The sequence below is a fragment of the Emys orbicularis genome, chromosome 6 (assembly GCF_028017835.1).
Source record: "Emys orbicularis isolate rEmyOrb1 chromosome 6, rEmyOrb1.hap1, whole genome shotgun sequence".
In the NCBI taxonomy this organism is placed as follows: Eukaryota; Metazoa; Chordata; order Testudines; family Emydidae; genus Emys; species Emys orbicularis.
Genome location: NC_088688.1, coordinates 105,761,394 through 105,781,881, shown reverse-complemented (window position 1 = coordinate 105,781,881; position 20,488 = coordinate 105,761,394). Strand labels below are relative to the sequence as shown.

The following is a 20,488-nucleotide window of genomic DNA, read 5'->3' as shown; positions in this document are numbered from 1 at the left end:
GGAGGGGTGTGGACTGTGGGAGGGGGCTCAGGGTTGGGGTGCAGGGGTGCAGGGTGCGGCAGGGGGCTCAGGGCAGGGGGTTGGGGTGCACAGGGTTGAGGGTGCAGCAGGGAGCTCAGGGCAGGGGAGTGGGGTGCTGGAGGGGTGCAGGGTGCAGCAGGGAGCTCAGGGCAGGGAGTTGGGGTGCAGGAGGGGTGTGTCAGGGCAGGGAGTTGGGGGCCGGGGTGCAGGAGGGGTTCGAGTTCCGGCTCGGTGCCGCTTACCTAAAGCGGCTCCGGGGTGGCAGCGGCACGCACCGGGGCCAGGGTCCCTGCATGCCTGCCCTGTCTCCGGCCCCACGCCACTCCAGAAGCACTGCGGCCCCTGGGGGAGGGGGCGGAGGGCTCTGCGTGCACTGCCCTTGCTGCGCCTCCAGGTACCTCCGCCAAAGCGCCTATTGGCTGCGGTTCCCCATTCCCGGCCAATGGGAGCTGCGGGGGGCGGTGTCTGGAGGCAAGGGCAACACATAGAGCCCTCTGCCCCCCCGCCCATGGGCCGCTTCTGAGAGCGGCGCCGAGCCCGCGACGCCACAGGTAGCAATCCTGCGGGCTGGATCCAAAGCCCTGAGGGGCCGGATCCGGCCCACGGGCCATAGTTTGCTCACCCCTGCACTAGAAAATAGTCTGTTAGGACTGCAAAATATCTATATTTAGGCTAAGGTGACCATATTTTAAAAAATAAAAACAAAACTAGGCCACTTTTGTAGTGGTTTTTAAGGGTTGCAAAATATTCATACAAGAGAAAAACTACCCCTTTTTATAAAGTATGCTGGTAAAACTACTGCCAGCTTCTGACTCAATGACGTGCATGCTTTTCAGAATGGAAGATGTTTTTACAGTAACTTTAGTGTTCTGAATGAAACACTGAACAGCTGTTAATATTTACTTTGAGGAAAAGAACACCTTTAATGGTGTCTACGCTCTTTTTGATGGTGACCTTTCTCTTCACTCTAAACACTGTTCATCACATTGAACCCTCATTCCACTGGGGTGTCTGTTCCTAGTAAACATAGAGCAAATAAACACAAAGCAAACTCTACTCAGAATAGGAATATCTCAGACAAACTTTTTGTCGTTATAAAAAGCCAAACATTTTGATTGATGAAATGAAGTAAAACTTGGACATGTTCAGGTGTTCCAAAAGAAGATTGTGCAGACAGCATGAAAAACTGGGCCTGTCCTGGTAAAATTGGGACAGGTGATCATTTTACTATCCACCTGAGCTATGTCTTGGAGTGTGCATCGGTGTGTATCTATGTATGTATGTATGAGCTTGTTTTGATTATGTCAACTGTAGAAATTCACATACTACATCTTGCTGCGCTACAGGACAGTGAGAACAGTATTTCAACCAAAACCTATGTTTTCTGAAAGACAAGGGACTTAATGGTTAAAAGCCTTGTTAAATTTGCATATTCATTGTCATTTGTCTTGTCATCCCTATGATATGGTCTTGGACATGCAGACCATGATTGTCTTTTGTTGCCTTAAGCAATAAGAAATCCTCATTCCTCTTCTTGAAAAGTAAGTGAGAATTCAGTCACAATGGTTATAAAATTCACCATGAAATACAATATGCCCACAAATTTACCTTTCTTGCTCTCCTTACAAACACCCCTAACTTGACCTACATGAGCCCCTGACTCAGTTTTTGCAATATTCCAAATAGGTGACATCAAATTATATCTTTAGTGCTCTGACCTTAGTGGCAACCCATTCTGATGGATGTATCAGAATTAGCTTACAGTTGCCCAAGGCATCAGCCAGAAGGACAAATTACCTTCATCTAATGAGATTTAGGTCCAATTCACCAAAGCACCTTGATCCAGCAAAGTATATGCTTAACTTTAAGACCTTTAATCGTTCCATTCATTATTAAACAACCTGGTAAAGTTTTGGGTTTTCCCATGTTACGATTTATGGAGCAAACTCATCGTACAAGATTCTTGTGGAAAAAGTGGCACTTTGTGCTGCCTGTATTTCATGTGATTTGCAGAGAAGTCTCATGTATAGAGAATCAGTTCTAAAAGTTGCTTATCCAGTTAGAAGACTATCCATATAAAAAAACTTTCCCTATTATCTACAAGTTACACAAAATCTTTCATCTTTCTGTCATAAAACCCATAGACATTTATCTTTCCATTAACAGTGGGAAGTGAAATTATGTCTGTTTCTCACATTACTTAGCATAATTTTTTGTGGATGTTCTTTAAGACTACTTCCGTGAAAGCTTTCAGCATTGCCTTCTTCTCGTTCAGGCTGATCTTTCTTCCCCCTCTTTCCCCCCCCAAAAAAACAGACTAATTTTTTTTTGTTCCAAAGAGGTGTTTTTAAAAAAAATGTTTAAAACACCAAATCAGTATATATAGTTTTGATGTAAATGTGTTTAAAATACTGTGTAATTTGAGGATTGATTTGCAAATTAAAGTGCCTAAACCTGGCAGCAGAAGCAGCTAAGTTTGCAGTTTGAGGCAAGGTATTACAGAAGCCATCTCCCTCTTGAAATCAATTTCAGTATTGCAGCAGCCTCAGGCAATCACATTACAGCACCTTTTACTACACAGCCTACTCTAACTTGGCTAAAAAATTAAACTTCAGTTTTCTGGCAAAGACTGCCTTTGAATTACCTGACTGCCGCTGAAAAGCCCAGACCCAGTCTGTTCTCTCCACAGATCTCTGATCAGATTACTTAACAGACAACAACATATTCAAACTGAAGTATGTTCAGTAGTGCAGTTCTTACTAGTCCCACCACTTCTCATTAGGCGTTATTTGTGTCTCTGTCATCAGTGGGGATAGTTCTCTACCTTTTCTATACTGTGACCCTGTGTTGCAGCAAAAAAGTTTCATGACTCCCCTGCCATCTAGCCATCAAGGGAGTATGATCTTCTCTTCTCTGGTCCTGTCTCACCTTCTTTCCACCCTTCCTCAGTGCTGCTGTGCCTAATATCAGTCAGGCCACCACCAGCCTCCCTTGTTCTCCTTGTCTTTGGGCAGGAAACACAATATTCTTTTTTGAGTGCTGGTCCCTATGGTATTCAGTGTGGGAGCATGTGTGCTCCATGCACCCTGGACTGGAAATTCTTCAATAGAAGTGTCCGTTGGTTGGTACCTGCATTTCCTCATGCTTCCAACTGAGGGCATAAGGGGTGGCACAGACCGACCATGTCTCGTTTCTTTTTTACCACTTGTGGTCAAACGCAGAACCCTTCTGTGTCTCTACACTGCCAGTGTTCCTACTTTATCTTTAATCCTGTACATTGTTTTAGGTTTTAGTAGTTAGTTTTTGTACTAGTTTAGTTTAGTTAGTTTGGGGATGAGGGGGCTTCCCCCCCCTTCCGCTCCCCCACTTTTTGGGGCACCTATTATGCCCAAGGTTCCAGGCTTCAAACTCTGCTTCACTTGCCTCTTGGTGTTCCTGATGAGTGATCCATACAAGAGCTGACTTTATCCCCACATCCCCTTGAGATGTGACATCTGTCATGCTTTTTCACTGTGTACCAGGGACCTTCAAGAGTTCAGACTTTGGAGACGCCTTATGGAATTCTCAGTGAGGCCTATTCAGACCCTGGGCCTTCCTGATCCCCTTCTACCCAACCTGAACCTCTTGGTAGCATCTCTCTGGCTTCAGGATCAGCCAGTTCAGAGTCCTTGTACAAGCCCAAAGACTGAAATGGAGACACAGTGAAGGCAAGGGTAAACATTCTTGCAAGAAGAGGGATAAATCACCCCACAAATCCTCTAAAAAGAGGTCTCTTTTCCTATTTCATCCGGCACCACCTGAGACTCCGTGTCCCCAAATGGGTGCACCCAGAACTCACAGAAAAAGGCAGGTATTGGTAATAACATAGCTACCAGTGCTGCAAAACTGCACCCTGAAAGGGCAGGACCAGTTCCAGCAACCTACAGAGACAGAAGAGACCATTCTCCCTATGCACTGGCAGTACCAATCTGGTACCAAGATGATGCTGGCAGATCCGGCCATACCTAAGACGCCAGCCAGCTCTCCTCCAGCAAGACTTTGATTCATTTTTCTTGAGGATCTGGCAATTTATATGGATCCTCTTAGATCTGATCCTTCTGAGAGATTTCATGACACTGTCAACTCGACATTCATTGGTCCCAAGCCCCAACTGTGAGGTGGAAGGCCTGACACCTGACTATTCTCCAGTTCCTGTCCCTGGAACCAGTTGGAGTCAGGTCTTGTGGCTGCACCACTAGAGTCTGATGACTCTTACTCATAAGAAGAAAATGACTTGGAACCAGCGGTCCCTCTGGCAACCCAGCAAAGCGGTTTTTAGCCCTGACAGGGCTTCCAAAATCACCTGGATGAAGGCATCTTGCACTAAATATGCCGTAGCAATATTTTCCCTGCAAGTGTCACTCAATGGTGCGGACAGTGTCACACTCCATGGCTACCTCAGTAGTCGTGAGACAGGCCTCATGGTTGCAGGCATCGTGGTTCCCCAAGGAGGTTCAGGCAACAGTAGAGGATCTTCCTTTTGAGGGTAACAATCTTTTTAGGGAAAAAAATAGATGTCATTTCACACCCCCAACAACTCTTGTACTACCTTCTGCTCCTTAGAGATACACAGAAAATATTTCAGGCCTCCTCCATCTAGATACCACGCACCACCTCTCTCTTTTCACCAAAAGACCTACCAGTCCCCCAGAAAACAATAGAGGGTCCAGCATGACAGGCACACAGCACTATCCTACTCCTCTCTTCAGTCCCTGCCACTTGCCAAAACGGCATTTTGACAGGATGCCTGAGAGCCATCAACCAGCCTTCTTACCACCTGTTATCCCCATTCCCTTTGGTGGCTTGTTTTCTCCCAATGTGGCACCTTATCACTCTGGACAAATGGGTCTTGGACATCGTATCGACTGACTACACTTGAGAGTTCCCGTCCCTTCCGCCCCCTGTCCCTCTCCCTCTCCCTTTCCAGGGATCCCATCACGAGAGGATTCTCAAACAGGCAGTAACATTTCTACCCCATATTTGGTCCACACATATCCAGATCAGATCAGATCAGATCACATGATCACTGTCTACTGTATAAACAAACAGTGAGGAGAGACATCCCCCACTTGCTCTGCAAAGACGTAGTTCAGCTATGGAACTGGTGCATGCAACATCGGATTACCCTCTCAGCAGTGCACATTCCGGGATAATGTATTCCCTGGCGGACAGCCTCAGCAGACATTTGCCCAGGGATCACAAGTGGGAGTTTCACCTGTCAGAAGGGCACTACATCTTCCATCACTGGGGCACCCCATCCAGGGACCTTTTTGAAACCCAGTAGAACAGGAAGTGATTGGTATATTGCTTCTACTTGCACAGAACAAGACCCTTTTCGGAGGCTCTGAGATTATTTGCCACTATCACTGAAAGTAAAGAGAGAAGCTGTCTTTTCGAAAAGATGCTCTAAGTGGGTTTCTATCTGCAGCCTCCTTTTTTACAATCTTAAATGAAGCCGCTCCTCCTCAGACTGTCAGGGCCCAATCAGCTAAAGCCCATGTGGCCTCAGTGGCTTCCCTGCAAGGGAAGATATGTAGATCAGAGATATGTAGATCTCCAACTTGGGGTTGCATTCACACCTTTACCAGACATTATGCTTTTATTCAATCTTTGGTTGGAGATGCTTGTTTAGGTTCAACAATCCTCCAGTCTGTGGTGCAACACATTTCCTTGCACCCTCCTCCTCAATGAGCACTTCTTGGGCATTACCCACAGTGAATACCGAGAGGAACTTGCACTCGAAGAAGAGTGGAAGCTTATAGCAACTGGAGTTCTTGGAGATGTATGGTCCATATGAATATTCACGACCCGCTCTCCTTCCCTTCTGCTCGGGTTCTCTTTGGATTCACGCTAGAGTAGGAACTGGAGGGGCGGTCAGTCCATGCTGTTCCATAAACTCTCGGTTGGGAACATGAGGAGATGCAGATATGTGGACCAACGGTCACTGCTATTGAAGAATTTGCAGTCCTGGGCACACAAAGCTCATGCCCCCCACAGTGAATACCCATAAGAACCACACATCTATAACGTAAGTAAACTTCCCCTTTGACTTCTAGATCCAAGCTTCTGGGCAATCAGCCTTCTGTACACATATGAAGTTTAAGAAGTTAACTCACTGCTTTTGAAAAGTAAGGTGTCCTGTAACACTTATATTATAACATTTTAAATTCTTATTAAGTCCACTAAATATAGGTATGCAGTAACTAGATACTACGGTAGACATGGACTTGCGTTTGGTATGTGTGCATTTTGATTAATGTGTATTTTGATTAGTGTAAAAAACACAAAGGCCAAGATTTTCAAAAGTGAGTGTTCTCAGTTTTTGAGTGCCCAACTTCAGACACTTTAAAGGGGCTTGATTTTGCAAAATCTTAAATGTTCCACCCTTTAATGCGTCTCAGACTGAGCACTTTATTGAGTGAGGCAGACAAAATAATCAGTCACTTCTGAAAATATTGGCCAAAATTAAAAAAAAAAAATATTGACCAATGATCTTGGTTTTTCATAGAAATCTATTCTCCTCCTAGGTAACATGGCACCATACTAAATATATACCACATTGTAAAAAGTATTTTAAACATTAATGCAGTGAGCTTCCTTATAGCTCCAATTTGTTTTCCAGCTTGCATAAGAACTGCTGAAAACACTTGGAGAGTATGGCATCTTGTCCCTGAGTTCTGACAATTTCAGATTAGGAATTTCAATATGTTGAGTGTAAATGCTTTATATAGATTAATACAATAACAGTGGAATTCTTTCTGCCATGAGAAGCAAATAAAGTTACAATTTTTCACACGTTCTGCTCTCCTGTTTTTGATTTCTTTTATTTAGGCATCTTTCAAATGCAAGGAACTTTAAAATACTTAAAATTAACCATAAATATGTAGAATCTGATATTTTTATTTTCTTTAAAATTGTATGGCTATTTATAGGAAAAATCACGAACTACAACATGTTTATTTATTTTTTTTAACTTACAAGACAATGGCCAAAGGAAAATGAAAAGTGTCTCTTAATTTGTATAACAGGATTTGGGAAGATAAACGTATGGGGTAGTATATTGCCAATATCTGTGGTTTCTGATCTATTTTGACAGTATTATGAATGCTTTTGTTTATATATTGTTTGGTAAGATAAAATTACTGATATGACAGCTAAAACACTGACATTTACATACATAAGAATTAATAAAGAATACTCTGATCTGGTGTCTAGTAACTGAGAATATTATCCAAACTCTTCTTGTTATATATCATTTAGTTATTGTAATGACTCACCCCCCTACTATTTGTCCAAAGTTGTTATGTGATTATATGTGATTTAAATAATTTTAATAATTAATAATTTAATCATAATAATTAATAAAAGTACATGTCAAATTTTAATGGAGAGCTAAAAAAACTGACCTCTAACACTAATGGTGTTCCTGTATTCTGACTATTTCATAGTGATGGAGTTTTAAAATGATTACCTCATGGATATTAAGCTGCTGCTCAATGTTTCATTGTCCTTAAACAAAGTTATTCAGAAAATCAGTACACCTAATCTGAAGAGGACTTTATTTGTTTTATATAAGGACATATGACATAGTAAGAACAAGAATGCTGCCCAGTTTAAGTGTTACTTTCACATATTCTTTCTCCAGATTGCTATATGAAGCTGTACATAATATAAACACATATTCTTGTCTCTAGTTAGCCACATTATAGTTAATGACCATATGGTCATTATGGTATAAGATCTACTGTCTGCTGTATTTATATTCCTCAAGCATGTTGTTCCTTCAACTTCACAGTGTGTTAAACTATTTCAAAGGGAAAAAAATCCTTTCCCTCTTGTTTCTGGTTGTCCTATCAAGTGTAACCTTGGACCCTTATAGAGCAATTAGACCAGCCTCTATCCCCTCCTTTGTAATGAGGTTTCTTGCATTTTTGAGTCTATAACCCTTTAGTCTTCCCTAATGGGACATCATTATTCTGAAAGAAACAATGTAAATGTAAATGAATATTCTCATTAACAAGTCACAGAGAAACCTTTAGTGGTAGCGCTGTGGTAATTCTGCTTGTTATTTCTCTGGTATTCCATGCAGGGTTTTTTTTATAATTCATTATTAGTATTCAAAATTACTTGTTCTTTAATTTTGCATGTCTTTCATAATCCAGTGTTCCAACTAGTTCAACCATGTCCTTGTTTTATTCTCCAGGAACCACCTGTGAAACGTTCAAGGTCTCTGTCCCCAAAGAGCTCTTTTAGAGAATCAGAGGAGCTAAGGAAGCTTAAAATAGCTGAAAAGAAGATTGAAAACTTAGAGAAGACACTGCAGCTAAAGGTGAACACTAAAAAACAACTCCTCTTTAGCTACAAGCTTTCATAGATATAGATATATCAAATTAAACATACATTTAAAAAGTATAGAATGCACACATTGTTATATAGACGGTAACTGTGTTAGCATAAACTGGTGTTCTTCATTAATCCTCGTACTTAAAATTTTAACTTTTTAAATTGAATCTTGTGTTGATATTTCTGAGGCCCCAAATACCCTAAAATTGAAGATATTACGTTAGTAATGCACATTGATTTAACAAATTTTCATAGCTCAGGATTAGAAGGTTGCAGCATGAAAAATGTGTTTGTATGCTCTTAGAAATAAGTTGAAGCAGAACATAAAGGGAACAATTAAGATAGATAAGGACGTTGATGAGATGCTAAATAAATAATTTCTTTGCATAGCTCTTCACCATGAATGAATTTGTAGGAAACACCTACTTTTATCTGGTATTAACAATAAGGTTCTATATTGCTGCAAAATCCTACCTCAGCGCCTCATCGTGGCGCAGCGGTGGCCCTGGCCGTCTGACAGCTATGGTAGCGGGGCGTATGCCCTGGTAGGTCTAACCATGCTACAAAGGTGTCTGACTATTCAATCCAGGGAGGGGGATTGCTCTCTCAGAAAGAGTGCATCTCCTTCTCCTTAGAGATTGAAGGCTAGCTAAGCTTGAGGAGGTACCCATGCCTGCCCGCCTAGCCAGTGAGATGGCTTGAAGTTAACGGCTAAAACAACACAAGTAAATGGGTTTTAGTTCCCTGCGCGTCATCGAACCGTTCTACGGTGGCGGAGTGGAAAATGAGCGACAAGAGGCTGCTAAAAATGTCAGGTGCTAGGCCAACATGGAAAAGGACAACCCTCTCTGTGTGTACTTACAATTGTAGGTTGCTAGCAAGGGAGGAAACATTAAACCATCTGATGGAGGAGAAGAAAAGGATATGATGCGATATCCTTGTTGTCAGCGAAATGCGACGAAAGAAGAAGTTGGAAGTCAACTAGAAAGATGGAAGCGCTGTGAGGCTCAGAAAGGGAGATGGTGCTAGAAATGTTGGAGGAGTCGGATTTATCGTCAGTAAGGATTGGTCTTTGAAAGTTATATCATGGCAGCTAATATCATCACGTATTGGTGTGTTGCATCTTCAGATGGAGTCAAAAAGCTACCCTCAAGGTCATCCAGGCCTACGCTCCCACAAGTGCAAGTGAGGACGAAGAAGTGGAAGAATTCTATGGAGAGCTCGAAAGAGCCCTCGTGCAAAAGTCCACTTACGCTGTCATGATGGGAGATTTTAATGCCAAGGTCGGGCAAGGGAAAGCTGGTGAAAAGTTCATAGGGAGATACGGCAGTGGCGAAAGGAATGAAAGAGGAGAAAGGCTGGTAGCGATGGCAGAAACGAAAGAACTGTATGTAGCAAACACCTGTTACAAAAAGAAGACCGCAAGAAGGTGGACGTGGATCACGCCAAACGCGAAGAGCAAGAATGAAATCGACTATATTTTAGTAAATAAAAGGCGCATTGTTCAAGACGTCTCTGTGGTACAGCCTTTCAACACCGGCAGCGACCATTGCTTGCTTAGAGCGAACTTGATTTTTGATGAAGCGGTGGAGAAGAAGGCGTTACAGATGACAAATAGGAAACAGCGGCCGAAGACATTCGATAAAGCAAAGCTGAAGAAAGCGATTTCTGGGTTTGACTAGAGCCAGATGGAAAAGTGTGATAAGGACTATAGCATCTTTGCTGACAAGCTGAGACGTTGCATAAAAGCAGCTGAAATTTAAAAACTGAAGAATGCGAAGGGAAGAATCTCGAATGAAATGAAAAGCTTGTTGGAGAAGCAGAGAAATATGAAAAGGAGCTCGGATAACAACCTCGAGTACTCCATTCTGTGCAAGCTTATATGGCAAAAACTGAAGGATGACTTTGAGAACTTCCGGAAAGAAAAGCTCCTCAAAACAGCTGAATTATGCAAGAGCCTCAAGACATGCAAGTGGGAATTGACGCAGTATAGATTGAGCGTAACAGCATTGAAGAACAAGGATGGAGAGACGGTAATCGATAGAGCAGGGATGGAGGAGGTCTGCAAGGACTTCTATACAGAACTGTTCAAATCAAGAATCAACGTCCCTCTCCCAACACTCCAAGAGTCAGAAGAACGCATCCCTCTCAATAATTGTCAGCGAACTCCGAAGCACGCACTATACCAGACGAAGAAGGGAAAAGCTCCAGGCAAAGATGGAATAACGTCAGAAATTATTTCTGCAGGAGGCAAAAAACTTTGGAAAGCCCTCGCTTTAAGATTCAGTCGACATCTTGAAGAAGGAAAAATACCATCAAGCTGGAAGGAGTCGAACACCATCTTGTTGCACAAGAAGGGCGATCGAGAAAATCTTAAGAACTACCACCTTATATGCCTGTTCTCTCACATCTACAAGCTCTTTACAAAGGTGATAACAAACTGACTCTCGCAGAGTATGGATGAACAACAGCTGAGAGAGCAGGCAGGGTTTCGAAGAAATTTTAGCACGATCGACCATATATTTACCCTTAGCCAGCTCCTAGAAAGAGCAAAGGAATACAAACTCCCACTGTGCATTGCTTTCATCGACTATGAAAAGGCCTTCGATAGCACTGAGTTTAACGCAATATTAAAGGCGCTACTAAGACTCGACAAGAAAGCAGTCAGGTCGGCCTGAAGATGAACCCCTGCAAAACGAAATACATGCGATCAGACGTCTTACGAAAAGCCCGAATAATGGTAACAGGAAAAGAAATCAAAGAAGTGGAACAGTACATATATTTGGGCCAAGAAGTTAATATGCACCTAAAGGCCTAAACGGAGAACTCTCATGAAGGATTCGGGCAGGGTGGTGTGCGTTTAATTCCATCAAGGACGTCCTCAAAGAAAAATCAACAAGCTCACACATACAAATATCTTCAATTCAACAGTGCTGCGAGCCATGCTGTATGGCAGTGAAACGTGGGCACTGACGAAGAGAGAAGAACAGCGGCTGTTGGTAGCTGAAAGGGCAATGGAACAAGCTATGTTGGGAATTTCCTTTCTGGATCGCATCCCAAATGAAATTATCAGAGAATGCAGCGGTGTGAAAGATATTGTCGTGAAAAGCAGATATAACAAGATGCGATGGGCGAGCCACACAGCACGGCTCACGGACAATAGGTGGACCGCAATCATTGCTGAGTGGTACCCGCGAGAACAGAAAAGACCACCTGGTCGGCCATCAAGAAGATGGGAAGATGACATTGTTAAACGTTTCGGATGAACGTGGAGAAGAAAGGCAAGAATGCAAGAAGAATGGTGGATGTGTTGTGATTGGCACAGTCTTAAGGACAGCTGAAGACCGATCGAACCAGGTGATCCAGGTGAAGAGATTTAGGTATCATAAGAGGAGGTGCTGGGACAAACCCATCAAGGAAAAAGGTAAGTCACCTGGTCCAGATAGTATACAACCAAAAGTTCTGAAAGAATTTAGGAATGAAGTGGTTATGCTGATATAAAAATATGTACACTCTCATTAAAATCAGCTATTATACCAGAGACTTGAGGGTAGCAAATATTGTACTTATATTTAAAAAGTGTATTTAAGGGAATTACAGAACTGTAGGCCTTTACATCTGTACCTGGTATATTGGTTGAAATGATAATTAGGAATATAAGACATAAAAAATCATGATATAGTTGGTGTGGCATTGCGCCCCATATTCTTCATAGTAATATTATGATTATGGCATAACTATGATGTATTTTATGCAAGATGGGTCATGTAAGATATCATTGAAAAGGTTATGATTCACAATATGATTATCCTATTTGTATGCATGTATCATTTTGGTATCTGAAATTAGGAATATTGTCTATGCATCTATTACAAATGTGTTTACACGTGGGGAACGCCCGCTAGGCAGAATGCAATCAGTCTAGATGGCTGGCTAGGAAGGGCCATTAGGGAGAACAATAGGTCTTAGAAAATGCTAATCTCCAACTGGGGAGCCTTCCTGAGGACGCTACAAACAGCCTCCAAGTCATGGCTGCTATGTCCCTACAGGGGCATGTGACCAAATCGCCTGATAGTGGACTCCATCTTGGAATACCAGTGTTTTTCCACTGACCGGGTGTAGGAACCAAGAGGGGAGTCAAAGGGTTCCTGCCATATACAAAAGCTATTTAAGGCAGGGGAGTGACATCATCATGGTTCTTCACTGACTCCCCACCCAAAGGAGACTGCTGGAAACACCTGAGGAACAAAGACTGGACTGGGGGAGAAGGGCTGAATCCAGACTAGAGGGATTTCTAGCCCGTGAAAGGAATACCTGGGGCTTTTAAGCTGCAAGCAAGTGCAGCTTTCCCTCCAGAATCTCTGCAAACTGCCTAAATCAGTAATTAGGGTGAGAATTTGCTACTCATATCCAATCTCTTTAGTATATTGAGCTTTGATTGCGTTTTTGTTTATTTGCTAGATAATCTGCTTTGATCTGTTTGCTATCCCTTATAATCACTTAAAATCTATCTTTTGGAGTTAATAAACTTGTTTTGTTTTGTCTAAAACCAGTGCATGGAAATCATAACTTGGGTCAGAAAGCTGTGTATATTCCTCTCCACGTTGAGGGAGGGGGTGAATTTCATGAGTTTACGCTGTACAGTTGATATAATGTTGGGTTTTCAGTCCGGGGTTGGGGGTGCACCTTAGGAACTGGGCGGTGCCTTAGCTGAGTGTTCCCATGCTGAGCTGATCTCAGCATCTATGTGTAGCTGCAGGTGGGTGTGTCCCTACCTGTATGTTTGCTGGAGGGGGCTTGAAGGCCTGTCATAGCAGTACAGTGTAAAGAGAGCCCAGGCTGGTGGGTCAGGTGGGCTCAGTGTACCCCAGTTCCAGGTGGCACCCCATGGGGAACCCGTCACAGTTGGGTCTAACCAACCAACACCGTTTCTTCAGAGAGAAATCAAATCTCGCTAATATATTGTAATTATTTGAACTGGCCGATATAAATATTTGGTAAGATAGAACCAGCTGAAATTCATCTGGGCATTTAAAAGGCCTCAGAGAGTCCCACAAGCCACTGCTGAAGAAACTAAGTATCCGATAGATTGAGAAGCAAAGAATTGTTATGGGTCAGAAACTGGCGAATAAATGGTCAGTTTTCATGATGGCAAAAGGCTAACAGCAGCATGCCTCAAGTGCTGATATATTTCATAATGATCTGAAAAAGGGGGTGAACAGTGAGTGTAAACCAACAGGCAGGGAGACATTCACTCACATATACTCTGTCAGAAGGCAGGGACCCTAGGGGATTGGTGTTTCACTCAGTGAACGCATTCTTTTCCCCTCCCTGTGGCTGGCAAAGAAAATGTTGTAGAAGACGATTATAAGTCAGATACTACAGGACCAGTACAAGTAGTCTCTGTTCAGGAGATAGTGTTATCTGTTGGTAGATCTCCAGAGCAGGAATAAACAGAAACTCAATAACAAATGCATTGTTGTTGGACTGAGAGAAGGTTTGTTATTTTCTTTTTCACCAGTTACACTTGTGGTCAGAAAAATATGATTAGGCCAACCCCCCCCCCCCAGTCATGCTTGTTGTTCTGGCATGGGCCCAACAGTATTGATACTCAGAGTTCCGGGACCTTAAATAGAAGTTTCCTGACTTTTGTATATTTCCACTTGTGCTATTTGCCATGTCTTGCATTGAGCTGTGAAAGTGTATAACAAAACCATGTCCGCTTATGGGCATGGCACATTGCTTTCTATCTTGGTACATGTATCGCTTTCATGACTGTTGTACTTGAACACCTTTGTAGGAATAGATTCCAGCATCCTAGCAGCCATCCAACAAAGAAGTTACGATTAAAGAAACATAGTCTTTACTCTTCCTCCTGAACATATCTGAGGAAGGTAGTGACATTCCCCTCTCTTAGGCCTTGTCTACACCCAGCCGCTAGTTCGGCGGCTGGGAATCGAAGTTCCGGGTTCGATTTATCGCGTCTGGTCTGGACGTGATATATCGAACCAGGAAGTGATCGCCGTCGACTGCGGTACTCCAGCTAGACGAGAGGAGTACCGCGGCGTTGACGGGGGAACCGCGCCGTCGACGGGGGAGCCTGCCTGCCGCGTGTGGACCGAGGTAAGTTCGAACTAAGGTACTTCGAACTTCAGCTACGTTATTCACGTAGCTGAAGTTGCGTACCTTAGTTCGAATTGGGGGGTAAGTGTAGACCAAGCCTTAGAGATACAGTATCACCATTTTTTAGACTGGTTTCAAAGTAGCAGCCGTGTTAGTCTGTATCCGCAAAAAGAACAGGAGTACTTGTGGCACCTTAGAGACTAACAAATTTATTTGAGCATAAACCTTCGTGGGCTACAGCCCACTTCATCGGATGCATATAATGGAACATATAGTGAGGAGATATATATACACATACATGACAACTCCCACCTTTTCATGTTCTCTGTATGTGTATATATATCTCCTCACTATGTGTTCCATTCTATGCATCCGATGAAGTGGGCTATAGCCCACAAAAGCTTATGCTCAAATAAATTTGTTAGCCTCTAAGGTGCCACAAGTACTCCTGTTATTTTTTTAGACTAAATCTTGATCGCTTGGAGATAAGGATGCAAGTTTGCCACCAGAACCATATCTTAGGCCTTGTCAACACTTAAAATGGTTTGCTGGTGTATGTGTATCTATATCTATATCTCTATCTCCAGTTCTCCAGATGGAAAAAGCAATTCAAACTCTTTTCTTCTGCCTAAAATAGTGGAAGAAGGAAACAGTAGATATTCTATGTTAGGATTTTAGTAACTAATTTTATAATCTGAGTCTCAAAATTCATTTCAGTATGCTTGCATAGGAAAATTATTAGGTTCACTCTTATGTAACATCTACAGTAATGACCTGATGGGGGGAGCAACATGCTAATGACATTTGTAGATTACATTAACTCATAGGTATTATAGACAAAGAAATGATACAAAGGGACATGGTGTACAGGCTAGAAATGTGGGCAGAAGATGATAAAATGAGATGCAACTTGGAAAAATGAAAGGTACTGTGGAGAAGAGAGGAGGGATGGTCTTATGATTAAGGCACTTGCTTGGAAATCAGGAGGAGATCCGGGCTCTGTTCTTGGCTGTGTCACAGACTCCCTGTTTGACCTCAGGCAAGTCACTTAATCCGTATGTTTAATGAGTTGTTCAGAAGCTTAATTCACAAATGTACTTTGAGATCCTCATAAGGAATATGATGTAGCAGTGCAAAATATTTGTATTAATCATTTTTATTATGCTGAAAAAAACTGTGGGGTGATAGGAGACAGGAATTAAGCTTGAAGTCTGATATGGCAGCAAAAAAGGCCAAAAGCAATTTTGGGCTGTATATGCACAAGGAACTGGAAAAGTAAAAATCTCACTCTATATGCCTGTGGGGGTGACTGTATCTGAAATATTGTCACTTCTTGGCACTTCATTACCAGAAGATAATGACAAATTGGAGTTGTCTCAGTGAAGAGCTGCACAAATAATCAGTAAGAACTGATTTATGAAGAAAGATTAAATGCCTGATTCTGCCATTCTTACTCACACTGACGAGTACCTTAAGCAATGGGACTGCTTGTGGAGTACGTAACTAAACCACTCAACCTGAGTAAGAGTGGCCGAATCAGACCTTCGGGGGGGACTGTAACTGTACAACTATTAGAAGGGGAATTACTTACATTGGTACTAGAGAGTATAACTAGGAGGAATGGGATGAAATTAAAAATGGGAAAATGCAGACTGACTATCAGGAAAAATGTTGACAGATTTATTATACTTTGAAATAGTCTCCCAGTGGATACTGTGGAAATCCTATCTATCACTTGGCCCATTTAAATCCAAAGGGCATATATAGCACTAGAAAATATCCTGTAGAGAACAATCCTGTGTTGGTAGGGAATAGAAAAGATGATTGAAAGGTATTTTTATCTCTAATTCCTATCATTCTGTGGTAGAGGATTCTTTCAACCTTATTCATTCCAGATTAAATGAAGATTTATGCCAGGAAATTTAAACATTTTAAAAAAAAAAAAAAAGATTGAATTGCTTGATGACAGCAATTCCTGCAGGCCTTGCAGTTTGTCTAAAGTGGGCGTTGTAAGCTGTGACTCCAGAGGACCTTACAAGCCCCACAAAGGTGGACTTTTTACTCTGACTTCCTCTTTTCTGTTTACTATTCTGAAACTAAGGTCCCTAATGTAGCTTTCCTGCCCCTCCCACTTGACCCTATAGTAGTAGCATGCCTGCTATTCTCTCATTATTGCCATCCCCTTCTGGGCCATGCAGAATTCAAAAGTGTGCAATGAGTCATTCATAATTTATGAAGCTGAGAGTCATTGGACAATGTGCACTTTGCAAAGGGTGCATTAGGCCATGGCAAAATATGCACCAGACTCCTAAATGCATATAACAAATACATACTGTTTTGGAAGCCCACCACCAAAGGCATCTCAACGCCATTATTATATGTTTTTAGAAATTTTTAGGGCCAGATTCTCAAGGCCCCAAAGCTGCATAAAGGGGCTAGAAATAGGGAGGATCTTGTCATCTGAGAATTACCCTAGCCATGCGGGAATTCTCTGCTGGTGTATAGCTGGCATATTTATTTACACTACCTGCATGCACTGGTATGCAGGGTTATGCCAGGAGCATGAAAGAGTTGGCCGGATTGCTACTGCCTACTGGCATTCTGAGATGGCCAATATATTGTTGGGGCCTATTACCAGCTATGCTAGATTAGAGCAGCACTCAGGTCTGGTGCTGGCATAGTTCTGGGCTTGACAATTGGGCACCTGCAGTTGGCTTCTTTACACTCCCCCACTCCCTGCACCCAGTAGACCCTGGGCACAGCAGAGAATCTGGATCTTAGTTAATAGTTTCCTGCAAAAAATGAGGCTTTGGGAATCCTACAGTCTGTACATTAATTAGCGTTTTAGTATTAATATGATAACTTTAAGTATTTTGGTACATGAAACTTCAAAACCAGTGAAAGGCACTTTTACTCCTTCAGTATTTATAGAGGATTTTGACATTTGTAGGTTAATCTGTTTTGGTTGTTCATATTTTTGACACTTAAACTGGAAAATGTTTTAACAGAGAACAGTGAATTCTGGCTATCTCTAAGCCGGGTGGTGTGTCTTGCATCAGACATTCCTAGAAAAATTCTAACCTTAGATGCAGTGTGGCATCTGAAGTCTCAGTTGGATTGTGTTTCCATTTTGAGTTCGTGTATTGAAAAATCAGGCTGCTGTTGGGAAGCTAGCTTCAGCATAAATATGGAGAGACTAGCACTATACTACTAGCCATGTTTTATTGTGAGATTTAATTTTTATTGTTCACAGCTCTAGGTGCTAGAATATCTCTTATTTATTGGCTCATACTGAAGGTATTCCCTGTTCTTAATCAGTACACATGTACTAATAATGTATTATGATGATATTGATATGAAGGGGCAGGTGCTGCAGTCGCTCTGCAAGCAGAACTCCCATTGAATTAATTGGGAATTCACTGCATAGTACAGCAGAAGAATTGAGACCAAATTTTACTACAAATTACTATTAGTTTAATTTTGTATTACATTGTAGGATTTAATTGGTTCCATTCTGTAAGGAGTCACTTAAATGCTCTTGTATTATATTTGTACCTATGTTTATTGGGGATGCAATATTAAGGTGCGTAAAAACCTTGCTTGTATGTAATCCTGGAATATAAATCAATGAATACTCCTTTTTTTCCCCCATTCTGTAGAATGAACTGTGTTTTCCCACATGATCACGGTCATATTAAAGCATGGGTCAATTTTTCCCCCCTACTTTTCCTGCTTGAATACTGTATAAGAGGTCAGAGACTAGGTAATATAAGAATAAATGTGTATAATGGGTGAAATCCTGGCCTCCTTAAAGTCAGCGGAGTTTTGCCATTGACTTTAATGGGGCCAGGATATGTATAAAACATATAAATGCTGAGTGGCCCATAATATTAACAAATGTATTTTTGAGTAAAATACAATGGGGAAAATCCCTTTTCAGCCTATATATTTCCATGTGTACTAAATCAGTGCCTCTATGAGAAGAACATTAACAGCTTGGGTAGTAAATACTTGAAACTGTTTAAGCAGCATGAAAAATGAGATGCTATATTTACTTGTAAGTAGTCATGAGAAATAGCAAACCAATTATTTGAAACTAATTACTATGATTTTCAAACTTTCTGTTTACATTTCTTAAGTTCATAAAATTGTATGTGTAACAATTGGAATTTTAGTTTAGTCATGCTGTCAGTATAGAACTCTCCATTACATTTTACCAAACTCTTACTTTTTCTGTTTGGTGTTATACAGACCCAAGAAAATGATGAGCTAAGAAAAGCACATGAAAAACGCAAGGAAAGGTTGCAGATGTTACAGACCAACTACAGAGCAGTAAAAGAGCAATTAAAGCAGTGGGAAGAGGGCTATAGCAAGTAAGTTACATAGCTCATTGAAAACATTTTACCTAAATATTAAATATGAATGAAGCTATCGTATAGGTGTTCTAAAAGTGAATTTGATTCAAATGAAGTTATGTGATGTTCAAGTCTATATCCTTTATTAAAACAGAACACATGACATACAATCGTATGATTAAATTTTAAGATTAAATCATAAAAGTAAAATGTCTTGAGTTGACATCTTTACTTACTTTGTTTAAGTTCTCATTTTAAGCTTAACTGCTGGACAAAGGTCTGATAGCGTTACTTATTATGCCTATCTAATTCCCCATGGGATTAATTTGTGGACTGTATGTTTTTCAGTTTCTATAATGGAACAATTGCTTTTTATGTTACAAACTATATTTACAAATATATTTATTAAATAATATACAAATAATAATCCCTCAATGAAACACTGAAAAATTCAAATATTAAAAAGGATATTAGGATTGACTTTAGTTATTGAAAGGGGAAAAAACAGCATATGTCTCAAAAAGCAGAATATTCACCTTTGCCAAACAACTTTAAAGATATTATTTCTGGTCATTCTCGAAACAAATTGTTGATCATATTATAATTGTAAATAAAACTAAATAATGAGAATATTAAAACTCTGGCAAGTACAAGTTTTTAAATGTTTGAAAATCCCACCATAATTGGCAAAAATTCTCATTCTAAAATCTGAAAATTATGCCTAAAATCTTGTGTGTTAATTTAAGGATATCTGGGACTACAGATATATTACAGTATTTCACTGTCAGAAATTTTAAGGGCTGAAGTATATAGGCCCTGTTACAGAAAAACTTTTAAGCAGGCGTCATTGGGACTTAACTTGCTTAAAGTTCAGCATGTGCTTAAATGCTTTCCTGAAAAAGGATGTTTTCCATTATCAGGGTCTTGGTTTGCTCCTATTAATCTTGATAATGTCTAATGAAAGATTCATGGTCAGATTCTCATTGACACTAGGGTTTTGTCTGCCCTGCAATGTAAGCCCAGGTTTAGTAGAACTTGAGTTAGCAGACCAAGGTTTGTTAACCTAGGCCTGGAGTGTCTACACTTATTTGTAACCCCAAGTTAGGAATTGTTGAAATCTGGGTCCCAAACTGGAGCTCCAGCATATGCATTGCATTATGTGGGCTTGAGTCCAACCTACCATATGCCAGACTTCCTAGTGCCCTCCCGAAATGTGGCCTCTGTAGCCTTTTATCCGTGGCATAACTTGACTTCTGGGAAAACTTGACTATCCACCAAACTTGGCTGTCCAGAAGACAAAGAAAGTTTACACTTGGGATTGTGGGATACATTTGGCAGACTTTCAGAGCATGAGTCCAGTGGGGCTGCATCTACACTGCCAAGCAATATAACTTGAACCCCGTGGGGCCCTGGAATCCTAGGTTAGTATGATTTGTGTGTAGACAGAAGGAGAGTTAGGCTTGAGCCTGAGTTCAAACCCTGGGTTTACACTGCTGTGTAGACATATCCTAAGGCTCCATTACACCTCTCTAATCAAGTAAAGAGGCCTTAAAATGTGTGTAAATATAATTTACTCTCACTTTTAAGGCTGCTTTGTAGTGCCAGAG

At 41.3% G+C, this 20,488-nt stretch overlaps 1 protein-coding gene across 1 annotated transcript in view; it reads left to right on the top strand.

Moving 5' to 3' along the window:
* Positions 1–20,488, top strand: part of CNTLN (centlein) — a 279,922-nt gene that overhangs the window by 134,741 nt on the left and 124,693 nt on the right. The window contains exons 10-11 of the mRNA XM_065406475.1: positions 8,264–8,389; positions 18,778–18,899. Of these exons, the coding sequence (XP_065262547.1) occupies positions 8,264–8,389; positions 18,778–18,899 (248 nt within the window). The remainder of the gene's footprint in view (positions 1–8,263; positions 8,390–18,777; positions 18,900–20,488) is intronic.